General features: G+C 60.8%; 1 protein-coding gene and 1 long non-coding RNA gene across 9 annotated transcripts in view; one reads left to right on the top strand and one right to left on the bottom strand.

Annotated features, from left to right (window-relative positions):
- The window catches only part of FCSK (fucose kinase), a 40,995-nt gene that overhangs the window by 18,676 nt on the left and 3,615 nt on the right, over positions 1 to 18,704 (top strand). For 5 of the 8 annotated variants that reach the window (XM_043495182.1, XM_038368335.2, XM_038368342.2 and 2 more), the window contains 14 exons: positions 1,619 to 1,699; positions 4,411 to 4,530; positions 5,548 to 5,719; positions 6,748 to 6,875; positions 7,409 to 7,510; positions 8,573 to 8,743; positions 9,094 to 9,164; positions 9,975 to 10,339; positions 12,201 to 12,411; positions 13,047 to 13,213; positions 13,915 to 14,142; positions 15,347 to 15,490; positions 16,197 to 16,316; positions 17,986 to 18,173. In XM_043495182.1, the coding sequence (XP_043351117.1) occupies positions 1,619 to 1,699; positions 4,411 to 4,530; positions 5,548 to 5,719; positions 6,748 to 6,875; positions 7,409 to 7,510; positions 8,573 to 8,743; positions 9,094 to 9,164; positions 9,975 to 10,339; positions 12,201 to 12,411; positions 13,047 to 13,213; positions 13,915 to 14,142; positions 15,347 to 15,490; positions 16,197 to 16,316; positions 17,986 to 18,173 (2,268 nt within the window). Of the gene's footprint in view, positions 1 to 1,618; positions 1,700 to 4,410; positions 4,531 to 5,547; positions 5,720 to 6,747; positions 6,876 to 7,408; positions 7,511 to 8,572; positions 8,744 to 9,093; positions 9,165 to 9,974; positions 10,340 to 12,200; positions 12,412 to 13,046; positions 13,214 to 13,914; positions 14,143 to 15,346; positions 15,491 to 16,196; positions 16,317 to 17,907; positions 18,174 to 18,704 lie in introns of those variants that run through there. The other 3 variants (XM_043495187.1, XM_043495184.1, XM_043495186.1) reach the window with 3 other exon arrangements.
- LOC122456331 lies at positions 16 to 17,989 on the bottom strand. Its single transcript, XR_006275195.1, has 3 exons — positions 16,890 to 17,989; positions 8,000 to 8,004; positions 16 to 27 (listed from the first exon to the last, which is right to left on the bottom strand). It is a non-coding gene; the product is annotated as an uncharacterized LOC122456331 (long non-coding RNA).

Below are 18,704 nucleotides of genomic sequence, written 5' to 3'. Positions count from 1 at the left end.
ATCCTGGGGCAGCGGACTAGGCAAGTTCTGTTTGTCAACGTTCACCTGGTGATCTCTTGCTCTATGCCAGGAGCGGCCGGGTCGAGGGGCCCAGGACGGAGGGCCAGCCTGTCTGTTCCCAGGCCACAAGCAGTGGGGAGGGAGCTGTGATCTGCCTTCCCCTTTGCCCATGCTGCCATGGGGGAGACTAGGCTGTCTGACAGCACGTGGCCTGCTGGAGCCACCGCCGAGGAGTGGCACAGACTGGGGGGCAGTGCCACTGAAACATTCTGCCCTGAGCTGCAGGAGGGACCCTTGAGAAGCCCCTCAGGCTCCGTGGCCCACTGAATTCCTGGCTCTGCTCTGTGGCTACCCCCCAGCTCAGTTAGTGCCAGTAGGGACAGAAGATGAGCTGGTGGCATCAGGGCCCTGCATCTAATGCCTTTCCCCTGAGGGCTGTCCTCCAGCATACCCCCTCTGGGCCCTGTCGCTTGAGCCATGGGGTCCGCTCTCAGGGTCTGAGGCAGGAGGAGGGCTTACCTGCCCCAGGGTTTTCCCATGGAGTTATCAGCTAATGTGGGTACCCCCTTCCCGACTCTGAACCTTTCTGAATGGGGATCTAAAGCAGCCGGGGAGGTGCAGGCACTGGTGTGCCCATGGCTTGGTCCCTTGCTTTGCCCTTCAGTCAGGCACAGATTGCTCCCCCTGCTGCTTGCTAGCGGCCTGTGAGCTGAGCCAGCCACTGCCTGGCCCCCTCCAGCTCTGCCAACTCCACAGCGGCTTTCCATGTAGCCCTTGGGGAACAGCCTCCCGAGCCAGCTTCTCTGCGGCTCCCCGAGGACACCCAGCCCAGGATCGCATTCGGGCTCAGGCCTCTTGCCCACGCTCAGCAGTGAGTTCAGGATATGCCTCGAAGCCTCGGAGGGTCTTGCCGGAGGGGGTGTGACACTGAGCCAGCGGGGAAGGCTCCATTCTCCATTGCCAATTCGATTCCGTAGGCCAGCCGGGTCCCCTGGCTCCTGCACATGGCATACGGGATCTGCTGAGAGGTTTGAGCAGGAGCCTTGGAGCTCTGGGATAGGCTCTGGGGAGCAGCACTCATGGGCACAGAGCAGGCCCGCGGGCAGAGCGAATGGGCTCCCAGGCATTCCCAGGCTCATGGGTGCTGCAGGGAGATGGCAGGGCCAGCCAGATCTCCACTTTGATGCCTCAGTGGCATATCTGGGGTGGCACGATCCCCAGGCTGGCATGTGTGATGAGTTACCAGGATGCAGGATGGCAGCAGCACTCCAAGAAGGTAGGGACACGGACCTCCCGAGTGAGCCAGCTACCCCACAGGGAACTGAGGCAGCTGGGTCCTGCCCATGGGGTGCTATGGGGACTCGCATGCTAGGCCTGCCCCTCCCCCTTAACAACCCTGCTGTGTGTGGAGCCCATCTCTGACACACGGTACCCTGTCCCAGAGCTCGGGCTGCTCTCAGTATAGGGAGAGGTTGGGAGGCAGATGGCCAAGCCTCTAGATTGGTGGCCGCCAAGGAGGCAGGATCCATTAGCCAGCCATTCCCTAGCTGCTTTGCTGAATTGCACAAGGCACCTGGGAGCTGCTTTCCAGAGCTAATGGGTACCTTTCCTCTTGCAGGGGTTTGTGCGTGACATCATCTACCAAGGCCCAGAGGCCCGGATCCAGGAGTGCTCTGGGCCAGATGGGAAAGTGCCGCTGGTACGTCCCCTCCTTGGTTAACGAGGAGCTCGTGTCAGGGCTGCAGACTGGGAGGAAGGGCTGTGTAACTCGGCCAGCTGAAGGAGTGTAGCTCGGGTGGGGGGTGCTGCATGAAGCAGGATGTATCTGGGTTAACAATCACAGGCAGATCCTGTTTGCCGTAGATGCTGCTGGGGTAATTACTATACTCGTGCCTAGAGGCCTCAACCAAGATCAGGTCCTCGTACAATCACCCAGCGAGAGACAGTTCCTACCCCGAAGCCCTTCCCACCTAACTAGACAAGGCAGACATGGGGTGAACAGGCCCAGAGAGGGGCGGGGACTTGCCCAGGAGGTCAGTGGCAGAGCCAGGACTAGAACCGAGAGCAGGACTTGATTCACTGTTTCGTTGCTGGCCCCCACAGACAATGGCTGGTGAGGAGGAAGGAGAACAGCATCTAGCTCCTTTCACCAGTAGTCCTCACAGCGCAGCGCTATACCATTGTCCTCCTTTTACAGATGGGGAAACTGAGGCACAAGGCGGAGTGAAATGATTTGCCCCCCAGCTAGTAGCAGCTCTGGGACTAGAACCCAGGTCCTTCCAGTCCAGTGCTCTATCCACTGGGCCTAACTGTCCTCCCAGCTAGGGTGCCTAGCCACTCCTAGTTCCCGGGGATCCGACGCGATGCAGGGCTAATGGGAAAGGCCTGCAATAGGGCGCCAGGGGCAGTTCCTGTTTAATAATGTGTTGGGACACTGAGTGCTAAGGCCAGTCAGAGGAGGAGGCTCTGAGCCAGGACTCCTGGGTTCTACTCCAGCCTCTGCCACTGACTTGCTGGGTGACCCTGGATGAGTCACTCTGTTCCATGCACAGCCTCCTGGGGTGGACAGGAGAGGTTAACACGCTGACACCTGCGTGTGTTCTGCTATCAATGCGAGTCATGATGTGACAAGCCCGTGTGGAGAGAGATGCCGAGCGGGACACAGCTGCAGAGAGGGGCAGTGGCTTGCCCCTGGAGAGCTGGCACTCGGGCCTGTTGAGAAGTAATGGCCCAACTGGAGCTGGAGGAACGGCTGGGGAGCTCTGCCACTGGATGTACTGGTGAAGCAGTTGGGTTCAGCACTGCCCTGGTGGCTTTGTTAGGGTCAGAGCAGCCGTGAATCTGGCCTGGCATCGCAGACCTGGGCCTTAGCCGCACAGGTCAGATCCAGCTCTGACTTTCCCTAGAGTCTGCTTTGGTGCTGCCCAGAGGAAATGCAGGGCTGTCCCTGGGCGAGCTCCCTGCTAATCCTGCTCCTGCTGGGGGAGACAGGACAGAGAACCAGACCTTACAGGCCAGGGTACCATGGAGTATCTGCTGCCTGACTTGAACGAGCCAAGCCACCCCCGCGTAGGGTGATCAGACAGCAAGTATGAAGAATCAGGAGAAGGGTGGGGGGTAATAGACGCCTGCATAAGACAAAGCCCCAAATATCAGGACTGACCCTATAAAATCAGGACATCTGGTCACTCTACCCCAGGGGGCACAGCACCAGCCCTTTTAGAGACAGTCTGCAGCCCAGACAGGGGAGCGACTGTGCTCTGGGCCTGGGGCAGGGTCTACCTCATAGCCTCCTCCCAAGCTGAAGACACCATGGGCTTGTGCTGCCAAAACTGCCCCATGAGCCAAAGGGAAGTCGCCACCAGCAGGGCCAGATTAAGGCAGGCACTTCAGGGGCTGTAGCCCGGGGCCCTGGCTCAAGGGGGGCCCCGCAAAACTAAATCATGGGCAGCGATCTCCAGGGCACTCAGGCTGCCTGTCCCGGCCCCACGCCGCTCCCAGAAGTGGCTGGCTGCTGGCACGTCTCTGCGGCCACTGGCGGGGGGGGGGGGAGGCAGCTCCGCGCGGTGCCCCCGTCCCCAGCACTGTTCCTGCAGCTCCCAGCCAATGGGAACTGCACGGGTGGTGCTTGCGGGTGTGGGCAGCACACAGAGACACGCTGTCCCCCTCCCGGCAGGGGCGTGCAGAGATGTGCCAGCAGCCAGCCGCTTCCGGGAGTGGCGTGGGCTATGGCAGGCAGGCAGCCTGCCTGAGCCTTGCTGCACCACCAGCCGGGAGCCGCCTGTGGTAAGTGTGTCCCGGCTGGAGCCTGCACCCCACACCCCCTCCTGCACCCCAACCCCCTGCCCCAGGTCAGAACCCCCTCCTACACCCAAACTCCCTCCCAGACCTCGTACCCCCTCCTCCACTCCAACCCCCTGCCCCAGCCCCCTCCTGCACCAAACTCCTTCCCAGGCCCTGTACCCCAATCCCCTGTGCCAGCCCGGAACTCCCTCCTGCACACGAACTCCTTCCCAGACCCCACACCCCCTCCTCCGCTCCAACCCCCTGCCCCAGGTCAGAACCCCCTCCTGCACCCAAACTCCTTCCCAGATCCCGCACCCCCGCCTCCACTCCAACCCCCTGCCCCAGCCCCCTCCTGCAAACTCCCTCCCAGGAAAAAGACTTGTATACAGGGGCCCCACAAAACCTAATAGCCCTGGGCCCACAGGAGTGTTAATCTGGCCCTGGCCACCAGCCACCGCCAGCAGAAGGCTTTAGCATCGCTAACTCTAGGGGGTGACATAATCACTCACCAGTGTGCAGGCCTGAGTCTGCCCACTAGAGGCAGCAGTGAGCAGGGACGCTCTACATGGCCCCCCAGGCGTGAATTGCAGTGACACCCCCACCCAGCCGGCTCTGTGATTTCAGGTGTGCGGGGTCGTCTTCTTCTCCTCGGACACCGCAGAGCAGCTGCTGGCCACGCACGTCATCCCTCCTCTGGATGCCTGCACCTACCTGGGCCTGGATTCAGGGGCCCAGCCCATCCAGGTGATGCTCTCAGCCATTTGCCAGCTGAAGGGATCCCCTCATTGTGCCATCTGGTGCCAGCCACAAGGAGGGCCACTGTCACCTCTCCATAGCTGTTTAAAGCAGTGCCAGGGCAATCAGCCCTTCCTTCCCCCCCAGCAGATGGGTCTGCTGGCACAGGGGCAGTGGGAGGCCCTGGAACCACCACCACAAGGGGTTAAATCAGCCCACGCTGGCGTCGGGTGACCAGCAGGAGGCACTCTGTGCATGTGCAGGATCATGGCTGATCTTACCTCCCCCAGCTCCCTGTGGTGCAGACTTCTCTGCACCCCGCCCCCTGCCGAGCAGCAGGGTGTCCCCCGGACAGTCTGCCCTGCAGGGAGCCAGGTCTCCGGGAGTGCTGCGGAGGCAACACACAGCTCTGGGGTCCCTTTTATCCCTGCACCCCAGAGCTCCAGAGAACCCCACCATCCTGTGCTCCAGACCCCTGCAGCAGCATGAGCTCCCCCTGCCACCTTCTCCCCACAAGGCTGCCCCATGGGACTGTCCTGAGGAAAGCGTGACAGCCCCCTACCCCTGCTCTCCATCCCGCCATGCCTGGGGCTGAGGACAGAAGTCATCCTACTCGCCCTGCAGACCTCTTTGCCCAGGGAGGGGCAGGGTAGAGAGATACCTGCTGTCTATGCCAGCCATCTTACTCTAGTCACACAGCTCCAGAACCAGCTGGTGCCAGCTTCTCTTGCCATTCCAAAGGCCAGGTGCTGCTCCGTCCCAAACCCTGCCATTGGCACAGCCTCAGGGTCTCTCATCCCTTTTCTTTTGTCCTCCCTTGGAATCCCCCACCCCAGGAGCCCTGCCCCTCCCTGGCACCCCTCCTCCCAGTGTTGTCGCCGCTGGATCCAGTGTGAAGCCCACCCAGTGTAGACACACTGCAGTCACAGTCTCCAGCCCCTTGTGTGTCAGGGCTGGAGGGCACAGCTCAGCAGGGCTGGGGGGGTTGCTTGTACTGAGCATTTCCCATTCTCTGCCTCCCCCCAGCTGTCCCTCTTCTTCGACATCGTGCTCTGCATGGCCGACGGGGTGACCAAGGAGGACTTTGTAACTGGCAGGACCCGGGAGGTGGGCAGCGGCCAAGCCAAGGGAGCAGTGGCCCTGAGGAGCGCCCGCTCCGTGCTGTGGAAGGCCCTCCATGCCATCCCTCTCAGTATGGGTGAGTGCGACCGCCTCTGAGCGCTGTCCCAGCTCCTCGTGCCGGCCCACTCTGGCTAGAGCTCTCTGGGGCCTTGGTAGCCACCCAGCAGATGTTCCTTGGCTGGTATCGTGCCAAGGAATTGGGGAAGGTCTCTAAAGACACCGGCGGCCTGTTTCCTCCCCAGCCATTCCTCTGAGGATTGTTGTAAGCAAGGCAGGTTTAGTCCTGGTTGGTGTGTGGAGGGGAGGCCTCAAACGAGCCACCACAGTGAAGCTGGCAACTGTGCTCATTAGAAATAGGACATGGCTGGTCCAAAAAACTCTACGGTTGCTGGGGAGATGCAGGCCGTCAAGGGGAACTTTGTTAGTATAGAGAGGATTGTTGGCACGTTTCCCTGTCAGTCCAGAGTCAATGCCCCGGCATCGTGCTAGGGGGTGCTGGGCCACAGGGCAGTGAGGGTGGCGCTGTGCCCTGCGTGCATGCCCCAGCAGCGTGTCGCTAGGGTCGCCAGCCACCTTGCTGTAAGTAAGAGCAGGGCCCTGGCCTGCCAGGGGTCATTAAAGGAGTCTCAGCAGGGTAAGCAAGAACTGGCTGCTTGGCTTGTATAACTTCAGAGCCTCGTCATCTAACCCACTGGGGTGCTTCCAAGAGCCCCAGCGGGGCTGGTGGCACTAGGGACTGCGTACATCCCTGCCATGCAGAGGTGTTTGGTGAGCATCAACTGCCAGTCACAGCCAGGTGCCAGGGCCGATCCCTTTGGTCTCCCGCTGGGCGAGGCCCTCCCTGCGGTCTGGCCTGGGTTCAGTCCAGCACCCACCACCCCACTCCTCCAGTAGAGGCTGCACCCTGCTGAGTGGTGCCTGTATCATGGTGCCCAGAGGGGAGGTGATGGCCCTCTGCCAGACACAGAGTGCTCCTACCCCTCCCCTCCCCAGCCAGATGGACTCCTGGTGCCTGCCAGGTCCCCTCCCTTGCAGCCTGGCTGCCACTCCAGAGAGCTGCTGGCAGTGCATTAACGGTGTTGCCTCTCTCCTGTTTCCTGGCAGTGTGTATACCTGATGGTTACTATTACTACATGACAATGGCCGCTAGCGACCACATCCACAACCTGACGCTTCGCACCAGCTCCGCCAACACCCTTCCCTTCCGGAAAGTAGCGCATTCCCACGTAGCTGTAGGTACTTCCCTTCCCAGCCCCCCACTTGCCCCTCCCCCTGGCATCTCCTTTCCTGTCCCCGCTGCCCTGGGGCTCCAGTGGCATCTGGGTCACGTCACCTGACCCTGCTCTGAGACAGCAGAGTGGGAAAGACGCCAGCACTGGCTACACTACTACCCCATCCCTGTGGGAGAGGCAGTGTAGCTTTCTGGGTAGGACACTAGCCTGCAGGTCAGGAGACCTGGGCTGTGTTCCCAGCCTGGTCTTGGACCTCCTGGGTAACCTTGGGCATGTCATTGTCCTTTGCTGGGCCTCAGTTTCCCATCCCCCCCTTGTGTCTGTTGGCTGCTGTCAGCTGTTTGGCGCAGGGCTGTATCTGCTTGGAGCCTAGGACAATGGGGCCTCTGGTGCTCCCCTAACCCTCCATCAGTGCCACCTCCGTACGGAACCTTCAGCGAGTGCTCAGTACCCCTGCCCAGCTCCCTTTCTGCCCTCTGCCCCGCCAGGCTCCTCTCCCCACTCCTGACTTCTGGTTCCTTCTATTCCCACAGCAGCCCCAGCTCCTGGAGGATGGCTGCTCCATCACCAACAGCGTGCTGGAAGGAGCCGTGCGGGTGGAGCCCGGAAGCGTTCTCCAGCACTGCCACCTGCAGGTACTGCTCCCTCCCCTGCCCCACTCACTCGGCTGGCTCCCTGGGGGTCATGCGCTTCCCAGGCATGGGGCTGGATCGCCCTATGGCTTTGGGCTCTCGCTCTAACCCAGTCTGGGACCTGGCTGCTGGGGCTCCCTCTCTCTGCATGTTCAGGCCCATGTAGATCCTGTGCATATCCCACCCAGGGACCTGGGCAGGAGTGTGTCCTACTCCTTCCCCCCACCCCCACCTGGTTTTATCTTAATCTGTTAGGGGCCTCCAGCTGTTCCCCAGCCCAGGGTCTGTCTGCACTGCAGTCAGAGGGGGGCTGCAGCACGTAGCGCAAGGTAGCTCCAGTCCCACTAGCAGTGAAGCCGTGGCAGTGTGGAGCAGACGAGCCCACCCAAGCACTGGGGATGTACTCGCGTGGCCAGTCCCTACTGCCTCGGCTTCAGCGCTAGTGTCGTGTGAATTCGCAGGCTCTACCCTGCACCCCTCGGACGGCAGCACAATCACTCCCAGCCAACTCCCTGCCCAGGCGTTTTCCACAGCAGGAATCTTCCCCTTATTTTCAATCTGTTCCTCCTATTTCTACCCCTGCTGCCCCTCAGGACAACCCTTCCTGGCGTTCACACTCCTTGCGGACCGGTAGCCTGATCTCGCGCCCTACCCCTCATAGCCATCTCTTTCCCCAGTCTCTTAAGCACACCCGTCCCAGCTCCAGCCCCTGCTCCTCTCCCAATTCGTGACCTTGTGGCCAGGAGCTCTAGGGAGTGAATGCAGGACTCCAACAATATCCCCCATTGCTAGATTTTACCAGTGACCATCTCTGTTTCCCCCTGCCCTCCCCACCTCCAGCCTTGCCACTGTTCAAAGCACAGCTGTATGGTACGTGGAATTTAAAGGCTTTCTGAGCCTTCAGCTCCCTCTGGGGGTCCCGGGTGCAGGAGGGCGCCCAGAGACCGCCATGATGGGCTAGTTGTGACTAGATTAGAGGGAGGGGCTTCCCAGAGCTCTGATGGGGGTGGGGATCTCTGGCACTGCCCCTCGTTTCTGGAGCTGCCCATTTTGTCGCCCTCGCAGGGACCCTTGCAGATAGGCTCCGGCTGCCTCCTCACGGGGCTGGACATCTCCTCCTCGCCTGCCCTGCAGCGCTGGCAGCTGCGTGATGTGGTCCTGCAGGGGCACACCATCCGGCTGCAGGACATGCTGCGCCAGGTGTTCACTTTGACTGGGCGCCACGACGACTGGCAGGTGCTGTCTGAGACCGGGCTGGGGGGTTGTCCGGGAGAACCAGTGGATAGAGCTCAGAGGATCGTGTGACCTCCCTAGTGAACAGTCGCACCTACGGGCTGCCCACCATGTGTGATTGCCCCAGTGTGGGGCCATCTGCCAAGGAAATGGGGCACAGGGAGCCACCCCTGGGGACCGAGTGCTCTGGGGGAGGAGCGGAGGCCAGGAACGCTGCCCTGCCTCCCTGAGAGCCGGTGCGGGGTTAACGTAGAGTCTGCCGCCAGGAGAGGGCAGATCAACCCACAGTGGTGGTGCAAGTCCTGTCCCATTCTAGCCCCAGTTCTCGCTGTCTCCTCTCTCCCACCTCACAGAGCCCTGCCGGGGCGGCCAGCACCTACCTGAACGTGCCCTGGGCTGAGTTCTTCCACAGGACAGGAATACGGTACGTGCCAAACAGGCTGGGCAGAGAAGGGTCCCGGATACGGCACAGTGAGCCGAGAGTGACCGCTTTCCTCCCCTGCATTGTGCCCTGGCCTCTGCTTGGCTGAGACCTGGGAAACTCACTCTGTAATGCTGCCTGGAAATGTCTCGGTGCAAATGGAAAGGGGCAGAGAGGATCTGCCTGATGCACTGGCCTCCAGCCCGCTGTGCCAACTCCTGGGGGGCCCAGTGGGATAGAGTGAGGCCGACATGAAGCCAGCCCCTAAAGCAACCTGTCCTGCAAGAGACTGGGACGAGATCATTGGGAGCTTCCCCGCATAAGCAGCGCATGTATCTACAGTGCTTTCTGCTGGGAGAGGCTGGCAGGGCAGGAGCTGTGAGCCACTCACAGCTGGTCTCCTTAGTGCATTTCCCTCCAGCTGGCCGAGGAAGAGGCTACAGTGGTCCTGCTGGCTCCTGCTTTCAGTCTGGATGGAGGAGGCTCCATTCCAGCTGTGCAGAATTGGGGCAGGGCGGTGCAGCGGCTATCCGTTGAAACTTGCCACCAGTCATCCTGAGCATGGGGCTCTCCAGCTGGTGAGGAGGCAGCAGAGAGCTGGCAGCGGGCAGGAGTGTCAGCCCCATGCTCCCCTCTCCCCAGGCCCTAGAGAAGTGAAGGCCCTCTCAGGATCTGCTTTCCCTGGGGCAGAAATGAGGCTCTCTTTGTAGGTGGGGAGGTCAGAGGGGCAGCTGCCTACTACCCAGGCCTCCTGCCCCCATTGCACATGGCCACACGGTGCCCACTCTCTGAGGCTGCTTCTCGCTCTGGCAGGGAGGGGGATATCTGGGGCTCCGACGTCCCCCGGAGGAGCCGCTGCTTGCTGAATGCCCGCCTCTTCCCCATTCTGCACGCTGCTGAGCCCCTGGGGGTCCAGGATGTCCTGTGGTTCCTGGGCTCCCAGGAGGGCGAGGGGCTGGGGCGGTGGCGAGCCTCGTGGCGCATGTCCTGGGAGCAGCTGCTGATGTGCCTAGACCAGGAGGCGGAGCTGGCGTCCCGCCGGGCGCTCTTCTTCCACCAGGCACAGGGCAAGCTACGCAGGGTGCTGCTCGAGCACAGGGACTGCAGCCTCCTGCCCCTGATCCGCACCGCCATCAACGAGGGCTACCAGGAGGCCATGCTGAGCACTCTGGACCAGGGTGAGACCTGGGTGGAGCAGCTGCCTGTGACCTTCGTGTCACCCACACATGCTGCTCTGGGGTATCAGGATACAGACTCCAACACTGTGGTGATTTAGCCCCTGTGCAGGCCCACGAGTGCTGGTGGATTTGGGCGCTGGTGGGGACCCTTGAACACGGCCAGCCACTCTCCCTTGCTAAGCAGACTGTGCAGTCCTTACAGCAGCCAGGGGACTATTCAGTGGGATGTCAGCCCAGAGGCCTGCCGGTTTCCATCTTTGTGGATCACATTGTGCATTGCTGAGTTCCTCCTGCTGTCTTTACGGTTGGCTACAGGCAGGGCCGGCTCTAGGATTTTTGCTGACCCAAGCAAAACAATTTTTGGCCGCCCACACTTTTTTTTCATACCCCCCTGCCCCCGGCTCCGCCTCAACTCCACCCCTTCCCAACCCCTTCCCCAAATCCCTGGCCCTGCCTCCTCCCCCGGGTGTGCTGCATTTCCCCCCCCATTGCTTCCTGCAGCTCCCCACAACCCCTTGCCCTAGCTCACCTCTGCTCTGCCTGCTCCCCTGAACACGCCACCACTCTGCTTCTCCCCCCTCCCTCTCAGGCGAGGGAGAGGCAGTGCGTACAGGGGAGCAGGTGGAGCTGAGGTGAGCAAGGGTTGGGGGGAGCGCAGGAAGTAACGGGGGGGGTAGAGGAACCGCTCTCTGCCCCAGCTCACCTCCGCTCCACCACCACCACCACCTCCCCCGAGCGCACTGCCGTTCGGCTTCTCCGACCCTCCCAGGCTTGCCACGCGAAACAGCTGTTTCGCGCGCGGCCAGTCTGAGAGGGAGGGGGAAGAAGTGGAGCAGCAGCAGCATGCTCAGAGGAGCAGGCGGAGGCGAGCTGGGGCACCGGGGGCACATTTCTAGGGGCGGCATGGCCGGCGCTGGAATGCCACCCCAAAAAATGTGTCGCCCCAAGCACCTGCTTGTTTTGCTGATGCCTAGAGCCGTCCCTGGCTACAGGGCGTTCTTCATCCCCTGTGTGAAGCCGGTTCCCAAAGTGCCGTACAAACCCAAACAGCTGTACAGACTGCGCCACAGTCCCTTACCCCTTCCCCACCATGCACTCACCTCTGGAGAGGAACATGGCCACTTTGAACATCTCACAGGCATGTGGCTTACGGAGGCTCCCAGAGGGCAGTTTCCTCCCATTCTCGCTAGCGAAGCCATGTGGAAGCCAAAGCCTGAGCGCGCTTTCTGTTGTGGCAGACAGCGGGTTTCCAGCAACCCTGGCCTGTGGCCATGAGCGGGTGGAGCATGTTGGGTAACAACATGCAAATAAGTAGTGCCAAGCGCCAAGCAACTGTCTTCCGCCTGAATTGCCAGGCCCTGCGGGCTTTGGAAAGTGGAGCTACCAGAGCCTAGGTTCAGTAGGCCACAACCCATTCTAGGTGTGCTGCAGGAAGGTGCTGGCTTGAGTGCCTTGGCGCATGAAGCCCTCTATCTCCAGAACAGGCACTGCACTGGCATTGGCAGTGCCAGCTTCTGTCAGCTGCCCCCGCCCAGTGCCCCACCCTCGATTAGCATGAGGGAAGGACTTCACGCTCCATGGAGATAGTCAATGAGGGAGCTGATGATGATGGGTTATGGGATGTGGATACTAGGTTGAGAACCAGCAAACTCATTCCACTCAGGGACCATGGGGGCATGCTCTGGTTCTGGACAACTGTAGATAAGTGGCTGGAAGAGCTTAGGGGGCAGAGGAAGAAGGTAACCTTCGTGCTAGATGAGGAGGGATGAAATCCTCCCATGGGCAGCGGCCCTCTAAAGCTCCAGCCTGCTGGGCTGTGACTGGCTGCCGCTCTGATGGCTTCCCTATCCTTCCTTCACAGTGGCATCTGTTGCTGCTGACCCTGGGGTGGCAGCCCGGGCTCTCGCCTGCATCGCCGACGTGCTGGGCTGCATGGCCAAAGGGGATGGGGGCTTACGGAGCGGGCCGGCCGCCAACCGGGAGTGGGCCCCAGCCTTCCAGCAGCTGGAGAGAGGTGACATTGCTGAGGGAGTGAAGGAGCTCGCCAAAGAGAGGAGGAAATGGTTGGGCAGGTACAGCCGGACGGACTGGGCGGCTGGGCCCTTGGTGCCCGGGAGCCAGCACGGGTGGCAAAGATGTTGTGTTGAGGGCTGTGGTGCTGGGCTTGCCCTGCTGAATGGACAGGGGTTCCCATTTTGCCTCATTTCCGGCCGTGTCTCGTGGCCTTTCTGCAGCAAGCAGCGGGGTTTGCTGTGAGGTCCCAGGGCTGTCAGCTGACAGACTGGCCTGATCCCCACCTCTAGGTGCGGGACTGATGGCCCCTCCCCACCAGCAGCTTGGGCCTCTGGTCCTGCTGGAAACCCATAAACTCCCCAGTTGCTGCTGGGCATGAGCCCCATCTCTCTGCAGGGGGCTTTGTGCTGGGCTGGCTGATGTTCCAGGCATCTCCCATCTCTGCAGCCCTGGACTGTGGCTGGGAGATTGGCTAAGGCCCTGGCCACATACCAGGTGCTCAGTAACCATGACAACCTGTGCCAAAGGCGGACATGGGCACCACTGCTTTCCTGTGGCCAGTCAAGTGTGTTTCTGCTCAGTGTGGCCAGAGCAACTAACTGTGGCTGTGCCACTGGCATCCCAGGAGAAAGGCCGCTCCAATGGTGCCCTCTGCCAGCTGGTGAGCAGCACCTGTCTCCTCGTGCCGTTTCAGGCCGGCGCTGCTGGTGAGGGCCGCCCGGCACTACGAGGGGGCCGAGCAGATCCTGATCCGCCAGGCTGTGATGTCGGCGTGCCGGTTCATCGGCGTCGGGCGGGAGGAGCCCCCTCCCATCGGTCACTGGGTGCTGGTGGAATGCCCTGCCCGGATAGACGTCTCTGGTGAGCACTTCTGGGAGGGAGCACCTTCTGCAGGCCCCAGTTCAAAGGGCTTTCTCTTCTGGCCTGGGCATCACTGGGGCTGGCTTAGACTCTGTCCCAGCACTGGGGTGGATGAGGCAGTGCAGGGCCGGGGCCATGGGGAGCCCTGGTGTGAAGGGAGCAGCTCCCAGGAGGTGGACAGCACTCGTTGTAACAAAGCACATGCCGCTCCAACTGCCAGTCCCTTGCAGCTGAGCTCCAGCAATGCATCACCACAGCAAGCAGCAGCTGCCACAGTCGTTGAACGCCCGGACTGTGCTTGGTGCTTCCAGGCCACACACAGACCAGGACGGCCCTGTCGGGAGAGGCCTTGGGGCAGTAGGTTTCCTGGGTTCATGTGCATCTGTTTAAGGCGTCTCCCAGGAGGCGTGGCTTGCGGATGCTGCCTTTAGGAGGGACTTGGAGGGGGAGATGTGGCCTGGCTTATTGGGCTCTGGAGGTCATGCCCTGTGTGGCAGGCCGCATGGGGAAAGCGGGTAGGGAGAAGGAATCTGAGGAGGGGTTTATAGCTTCCAAAGGAGCATTGTGATCATCTTGTACCACCTCCTGCAGGACATGGCCAGGGCACTGCCCTGTCTTAGGCTGGCAGCCTGGAGAGGACAGGAGATGAGGGCTGATCTGTGGGCAGCTGTCCTGCATGAGGGTCCCTCTGTACCTTGCAGGGGGCTGGAGTGACACTCCTCCAATCACTTACGAGCACGGGGGAGCCGTGGTGGATGTTGCCATCCTGGTGGATGGGCGTAGACCAATCGGGGCTCGGGCCCGGCGCATCGCCGAGCCGGAGCTCCGGCTGGTCAGTGCTAGCGGCGTGCTGGAGGGCGAGGTGGTGCTGGAGCTGGTGTGCCAGGACTTGGAGGACCTGCAGGATTACTGCCAGCCTCACGCGCCAGGTAAAACCCACCCCGCTGCTCAGGATCAGGGCTCACCAGCTGCTCCACAGCCCAGGAGCTCCTGGACCAGCAGAGAGAGGAGCTGGGGGTCACTTGCAGTGCCCCATGGATGGCAGAGAGAGGGTCACTGGTGCTTGTTTATTCTCCAGGGTTGTTCTCGGATTGGTTCTTGAGGGGCACCAAGTAGTGACCTGTGCTGCATCCCTGTCACTGCACCCTCCCACCACCGAGATGGGCCATCCCCTCAGCTGGCTTGCATGCCTGCCCCATCCACTGCAGGTCTCAGAAGCAGTGTCTGTTCCCAGTCAGGCTGGCAGGAACAACAGCCACCTGGTGCCAGTGGGGTTCTGTGGGCTGGGCAGGGGATGAATTCATACAGCGTTAAAAGCAGGAGGTGGGGTGTCCCAGGGGATCAGTAATGGGCCAGAGAGCTGTCTGGGGAACCACTCCCCGAGCCCTGCCACTGAGCCCTCTCCAGCGGATGGCCGTATTGCAGCCAGTAGAGGAGTTGGGGGGCTCATTCCTAGCAGACAACAGCCGGCAGCATAAAACCCACCACCAGGGTGGCTGGCCAAGGATGGCCCAGTGAGTTTGGTGCTGATCAGGGACTGGGCTCAGTCCGTGCTCTGCTACAGGCTTCCTGTGGGACTGGGGCAAGTCCCCTAGCCTGTCTGGGCCTCGACTCCCCCTCTCTGCAATGGGATGCCAGCCCTGCCCTGCATCCCAGGGTGGGGAGGTGATAAGAGAGACCCAGGCTGGAGGCCTGCATAGCACAGACAGCCCAGGTGCCGCAGGGGATGGAGATGCTCGTCCTGTTGCTGCTTGTTCCGGACAGTGAGGCCATTGGCACCTTTCCCCCACCAGCAGCCCCACCACGATGAGCCAGTCCCGAGGGAACCCTCAGCTCAGCGAGTTCCCCCTCCCGCTCCTCCCGGACCCGCTGTTCCGTGCCACGGGGAGAGTAGGCCTCCGAGCCTGGACAGCTGGGGCTGCAGCTCTGCCCTCGCCCTGCTGGCCTGGGTGGGGGTTGCTATGAGGTTGCTATGCCTGTCAGGAGCTTGTGCTAATGGCTGACCCAACAGCCGTGACCCGGCCGGAGCACCACGTTAGTCTGCCAGCAGTGAAGGGGTTAAACCAGCAGGGGCTTGGTGGCCAGGGCATGGCTGTGCTGACCAGCCTTTCAGGGTTTCTCTCTCCTTTCCAGGGGCCTTGCTGAAAGCGGCTTTCATCTGCACCCAGATTGTCACCCTCGCTTCCCAGAAGCCCTTGCAGGCCCAGCTGCTGGAGTACTCTGGTGGAGGGTTTGAAGTGCACAGCTGGTCCAGCCTGCCGCATGGATCTGGGCTGGGTATGTTTGTGGATCCCTTTGCACAGAGCATGGTCTGGGCAGCAAGCGTAGGTAAACGTAGCCCAGGAGAGCTCTGGGGCTTGGCTTCATCTCCTGTAGAAGGCTACAGGAAAGACATTCTCAGCCATAAGCAGCCAGGCCCGCCCTGGTCACGTTCTCAGGCCTGGCTGGTCACTCCTAACAGAGTGAGAAACATTGAACAGCAGCATGGCTTGGGCTGGGCTTCCCGCAGCCTGGCCAAATGGGATGCATTCCCTGGCTGTGTCCTCAGGCACTCAGAAGAAACTCGCTCTCCCACAGCACTGCAAGGTCTGCACTGTGAACAGGCTGGCTCCGGGCCTTGTGCTTAGGCACAGCACACAGGACGCACTGGGGGACGGGCCAGGGGCACAGGAGAGGCCATGGGCTCAGCCGCTGGGGAGGGATCCTAGCCTTTTTCTGTGGCTTCATTGCTTGTCTCTGCAGGCCAGTCCCCTCCAGTCGGGCAATGCAGAGCATGGGGACTGCAGGGGTCACCCAGCACAGAGAGCTGCTTATGTCCTTCTCTGCTACTGCTCTGGGAGATGGGGACATAACCTAGCAATAGCCCCCCCCAGCCTTGCCCTGCCCTGCCTTGAGGCGCTGGGTCGTTTCATGGGCCATGGCTGAGAAGTGGTCCCCGTGCACCCTCTGCCTCACCTCCCTGCCCTGTCTTTGGCTCCTCCAGGCACCAGCAGCATCCTGGCCGGGGCGGTGATGGCGGCGCTGTACCGGGCAGCCGGGAAATCCACCAACACAGAGTCCCTCATCCACGCCGTGCTGCACCTGGAGCAGGTGCTCACGACAGGTAACAGCACAGAGCCTGGAGGGAGTGGGGGGGCCTGCCATGGCCTGGCCTGGCCGCCTGAATGGACCCACTGACCAGGTTGTGTGTGGGCAAGGGTGGCATGAGCCTCTGGCAGCCGGGGTATGCCATGCCAGGCTGCCTCTGTGCTGCACACCTCTGGCCCCTGTCAGACACACTGCCTCTCTGCCATTCCCACTCCCCTGCCAGGGGGCCCGGCCTCACCAGCTGGAGGTTTGAACTGCCACGCTAGGCCAGCCTGTCCCATGGCCCCAGCTGTTCGGGCCCATTATTCTGCTCTACTGGTTAAGGCTTTCTTTGCAACAGGCAGTGTTAACCCTTGTGGTGCATGCTGCCTGCCACTCTACTAGCCCCCATGGGGCTGTTTGATCAGTTCCCTGTCCCCAACCAAGCAGCCCACCTCCCTCTCCCACCCAGCCGGCCCCTCAGCACCACGCTGCCAGGGCCTTTCCCAATATCCTGCCTGTTGGACTCCTGGGGGACTTTAGCACCAGCACATTCAAAATTCTGCACCCAATATTTTAAAATTCTGAAAATTTTATTTGTCAAAATAACACAATATAATCACGCCAGTTTCAATTATTCTGGTAATTTACTTCAAAATCCCTGTCAGCAAGTCCGTCGGTAACAATACAGACAACAACAAAAAAGATTCAGGAAATGTTTTTTGACAAATAGATTCCTCACTAGGCATATTAATCCAGAACTTTGAGTAATAATTCATTTAAGCTGAAATACAGAAATGTATTTCCTGCACTGTTCAAAAGCAGTGCAAGGGCTTGTGGGAGTCAGGGATAACAGAGGATCTGAGAGAGAGGGGAGCCTGGGAGTGAACCTGGAGGGTTGCTGGGTGTGGGTGGGAGAAGTATGGAATAGATTTTGGCGGGAGGGATTGTTTGGGAGTTGGGGAGCTTCCCTCATGCAGACCCTGGCTGACCCGTAGCCTCTCCCATTCAGTCAGGCACATCTGCCCCTGTCCCCAAGTGTCCCTGCACCCCCATTCAGCCAGGCATATCTACATGTCCCCCATGTGGCTCTGCACTCCCCCTCCATCCCCATGTAGCCTTGCACCCTCACTCAGCTAGGCATAGCTGCCCCTGTTCCCATGTGTCCCTGCACCTCACAATCCTCCCCATCCCCATGTGGCCCTGCACCCTCACTCCCATTCAGCCCCTGGCTCAATGCTGCTACCCCACTAGCTCCTGTGCCGCCACCTCAGTCTGTTCCCCTCACTAGCCCTTCTGAACTCGTGTGACCCCCCACTGCAGCAGCCCCATGTGCCCTGCTCTGTCCAGTCCACCATAGCCCACATCTCCTCATCTGGTCTGTGGACAAGGCACTGTGAAGAAGGCAGCCTCTGCCCTCTCCCCTTCCATGGCTGGCTGCTCCAACCCATGAGCCTGCTGCCCTCTCTTCTGGCATCACATCAGCCCCTGGTGGGCAAAAGGTGTAATTGCAGCTTCCCTTCCTGACCTCCCCGTCAGAATCAATTAGTCTGCAGAAGAAAAAAAAATCTCTGGGGGAGCATTAATTCTGCACTTGCACAACGATGCAAAATACCCCTTGACTGCAGGGCTGGGACTGAAACCATTAGTGTCCTAAGGACTCATTAGTGTCCTTGCTGCTGTGTAACTGGCCCTGTTGCTGGCAGGAGGGGGATGGCAGGACCAGGTTGGTGGGCTTGTGCCAGGCATCAAGATCGGAAGGTCAAAGGCCCAGCTGCCCCTGAAGGTGGAGGTGGAGCAGATCCCCATGCTGGAGGGCTTTCCCCAGACTCTGAACAAGCACCTGCTCCTGATTTACACAGGGAAGACTCGGCTGGCCCGCAACATGCTCCAGGTAAAGCATGTGCCCCTCTATGCCTCAGGGGGTGCTCCCCACCCAGTCCCCAGCAGGGCCACAGCAGGCATGGGCAGATATAGCAGCCCCCTCCAACACCAGTTCAGCCATCCCTCGCTCTAGCTCTCCCAGTACTCTACAGAGCAGGGTCACTCCCCTCCCTATTCCACAGCTGAGGGCCAGAGCTGGAAAAGGACCTGCCCTGGCCCCATGCGGCTGAGCTGAGCCTAGTACCATGCTCCCAGCCCCCTGCTTAGTTCATTGGCCACAGCTTTATAGGGACGTTAATCTAGGACCCCGGTGCCCAGCCATGGACCCAGTCCCTGCTGCGCTAGGCACTGTACAGACACAGGACAGTCAGACGGCCCTATGCCGCACAGTTGTTGTGGCTTATTGCAGGAGATTGGTCACGTCCCTCCCTTGGCTCTGTCCCCGCTGCAGAAAGGCTCCCCACTGCAATGAAAGTGAACGCTGGCTCCCAGGAGCAGCTGTCCAATGCTCAGTCCACAGCTCATGTGGGAAGGTGGCTGG

This window comes from Dermochelys coriacea, chromosome 12, assembly GCF_009764565.3.
Source record: "Dermochelys coriacea isolate rDerCor1 chromosome 12, rDerCor1.pri.v4, whole genome shotgun sequence".
Taxonomy (NCBI): Eukaryota; Metazoa; Chordata; order Testudines; family Dermochelyidae; genus Dermochelys; species Dermochelys coriacea.
This window is presented reverse-complemented; position numbering and strand designations above follow the sequence as displayed.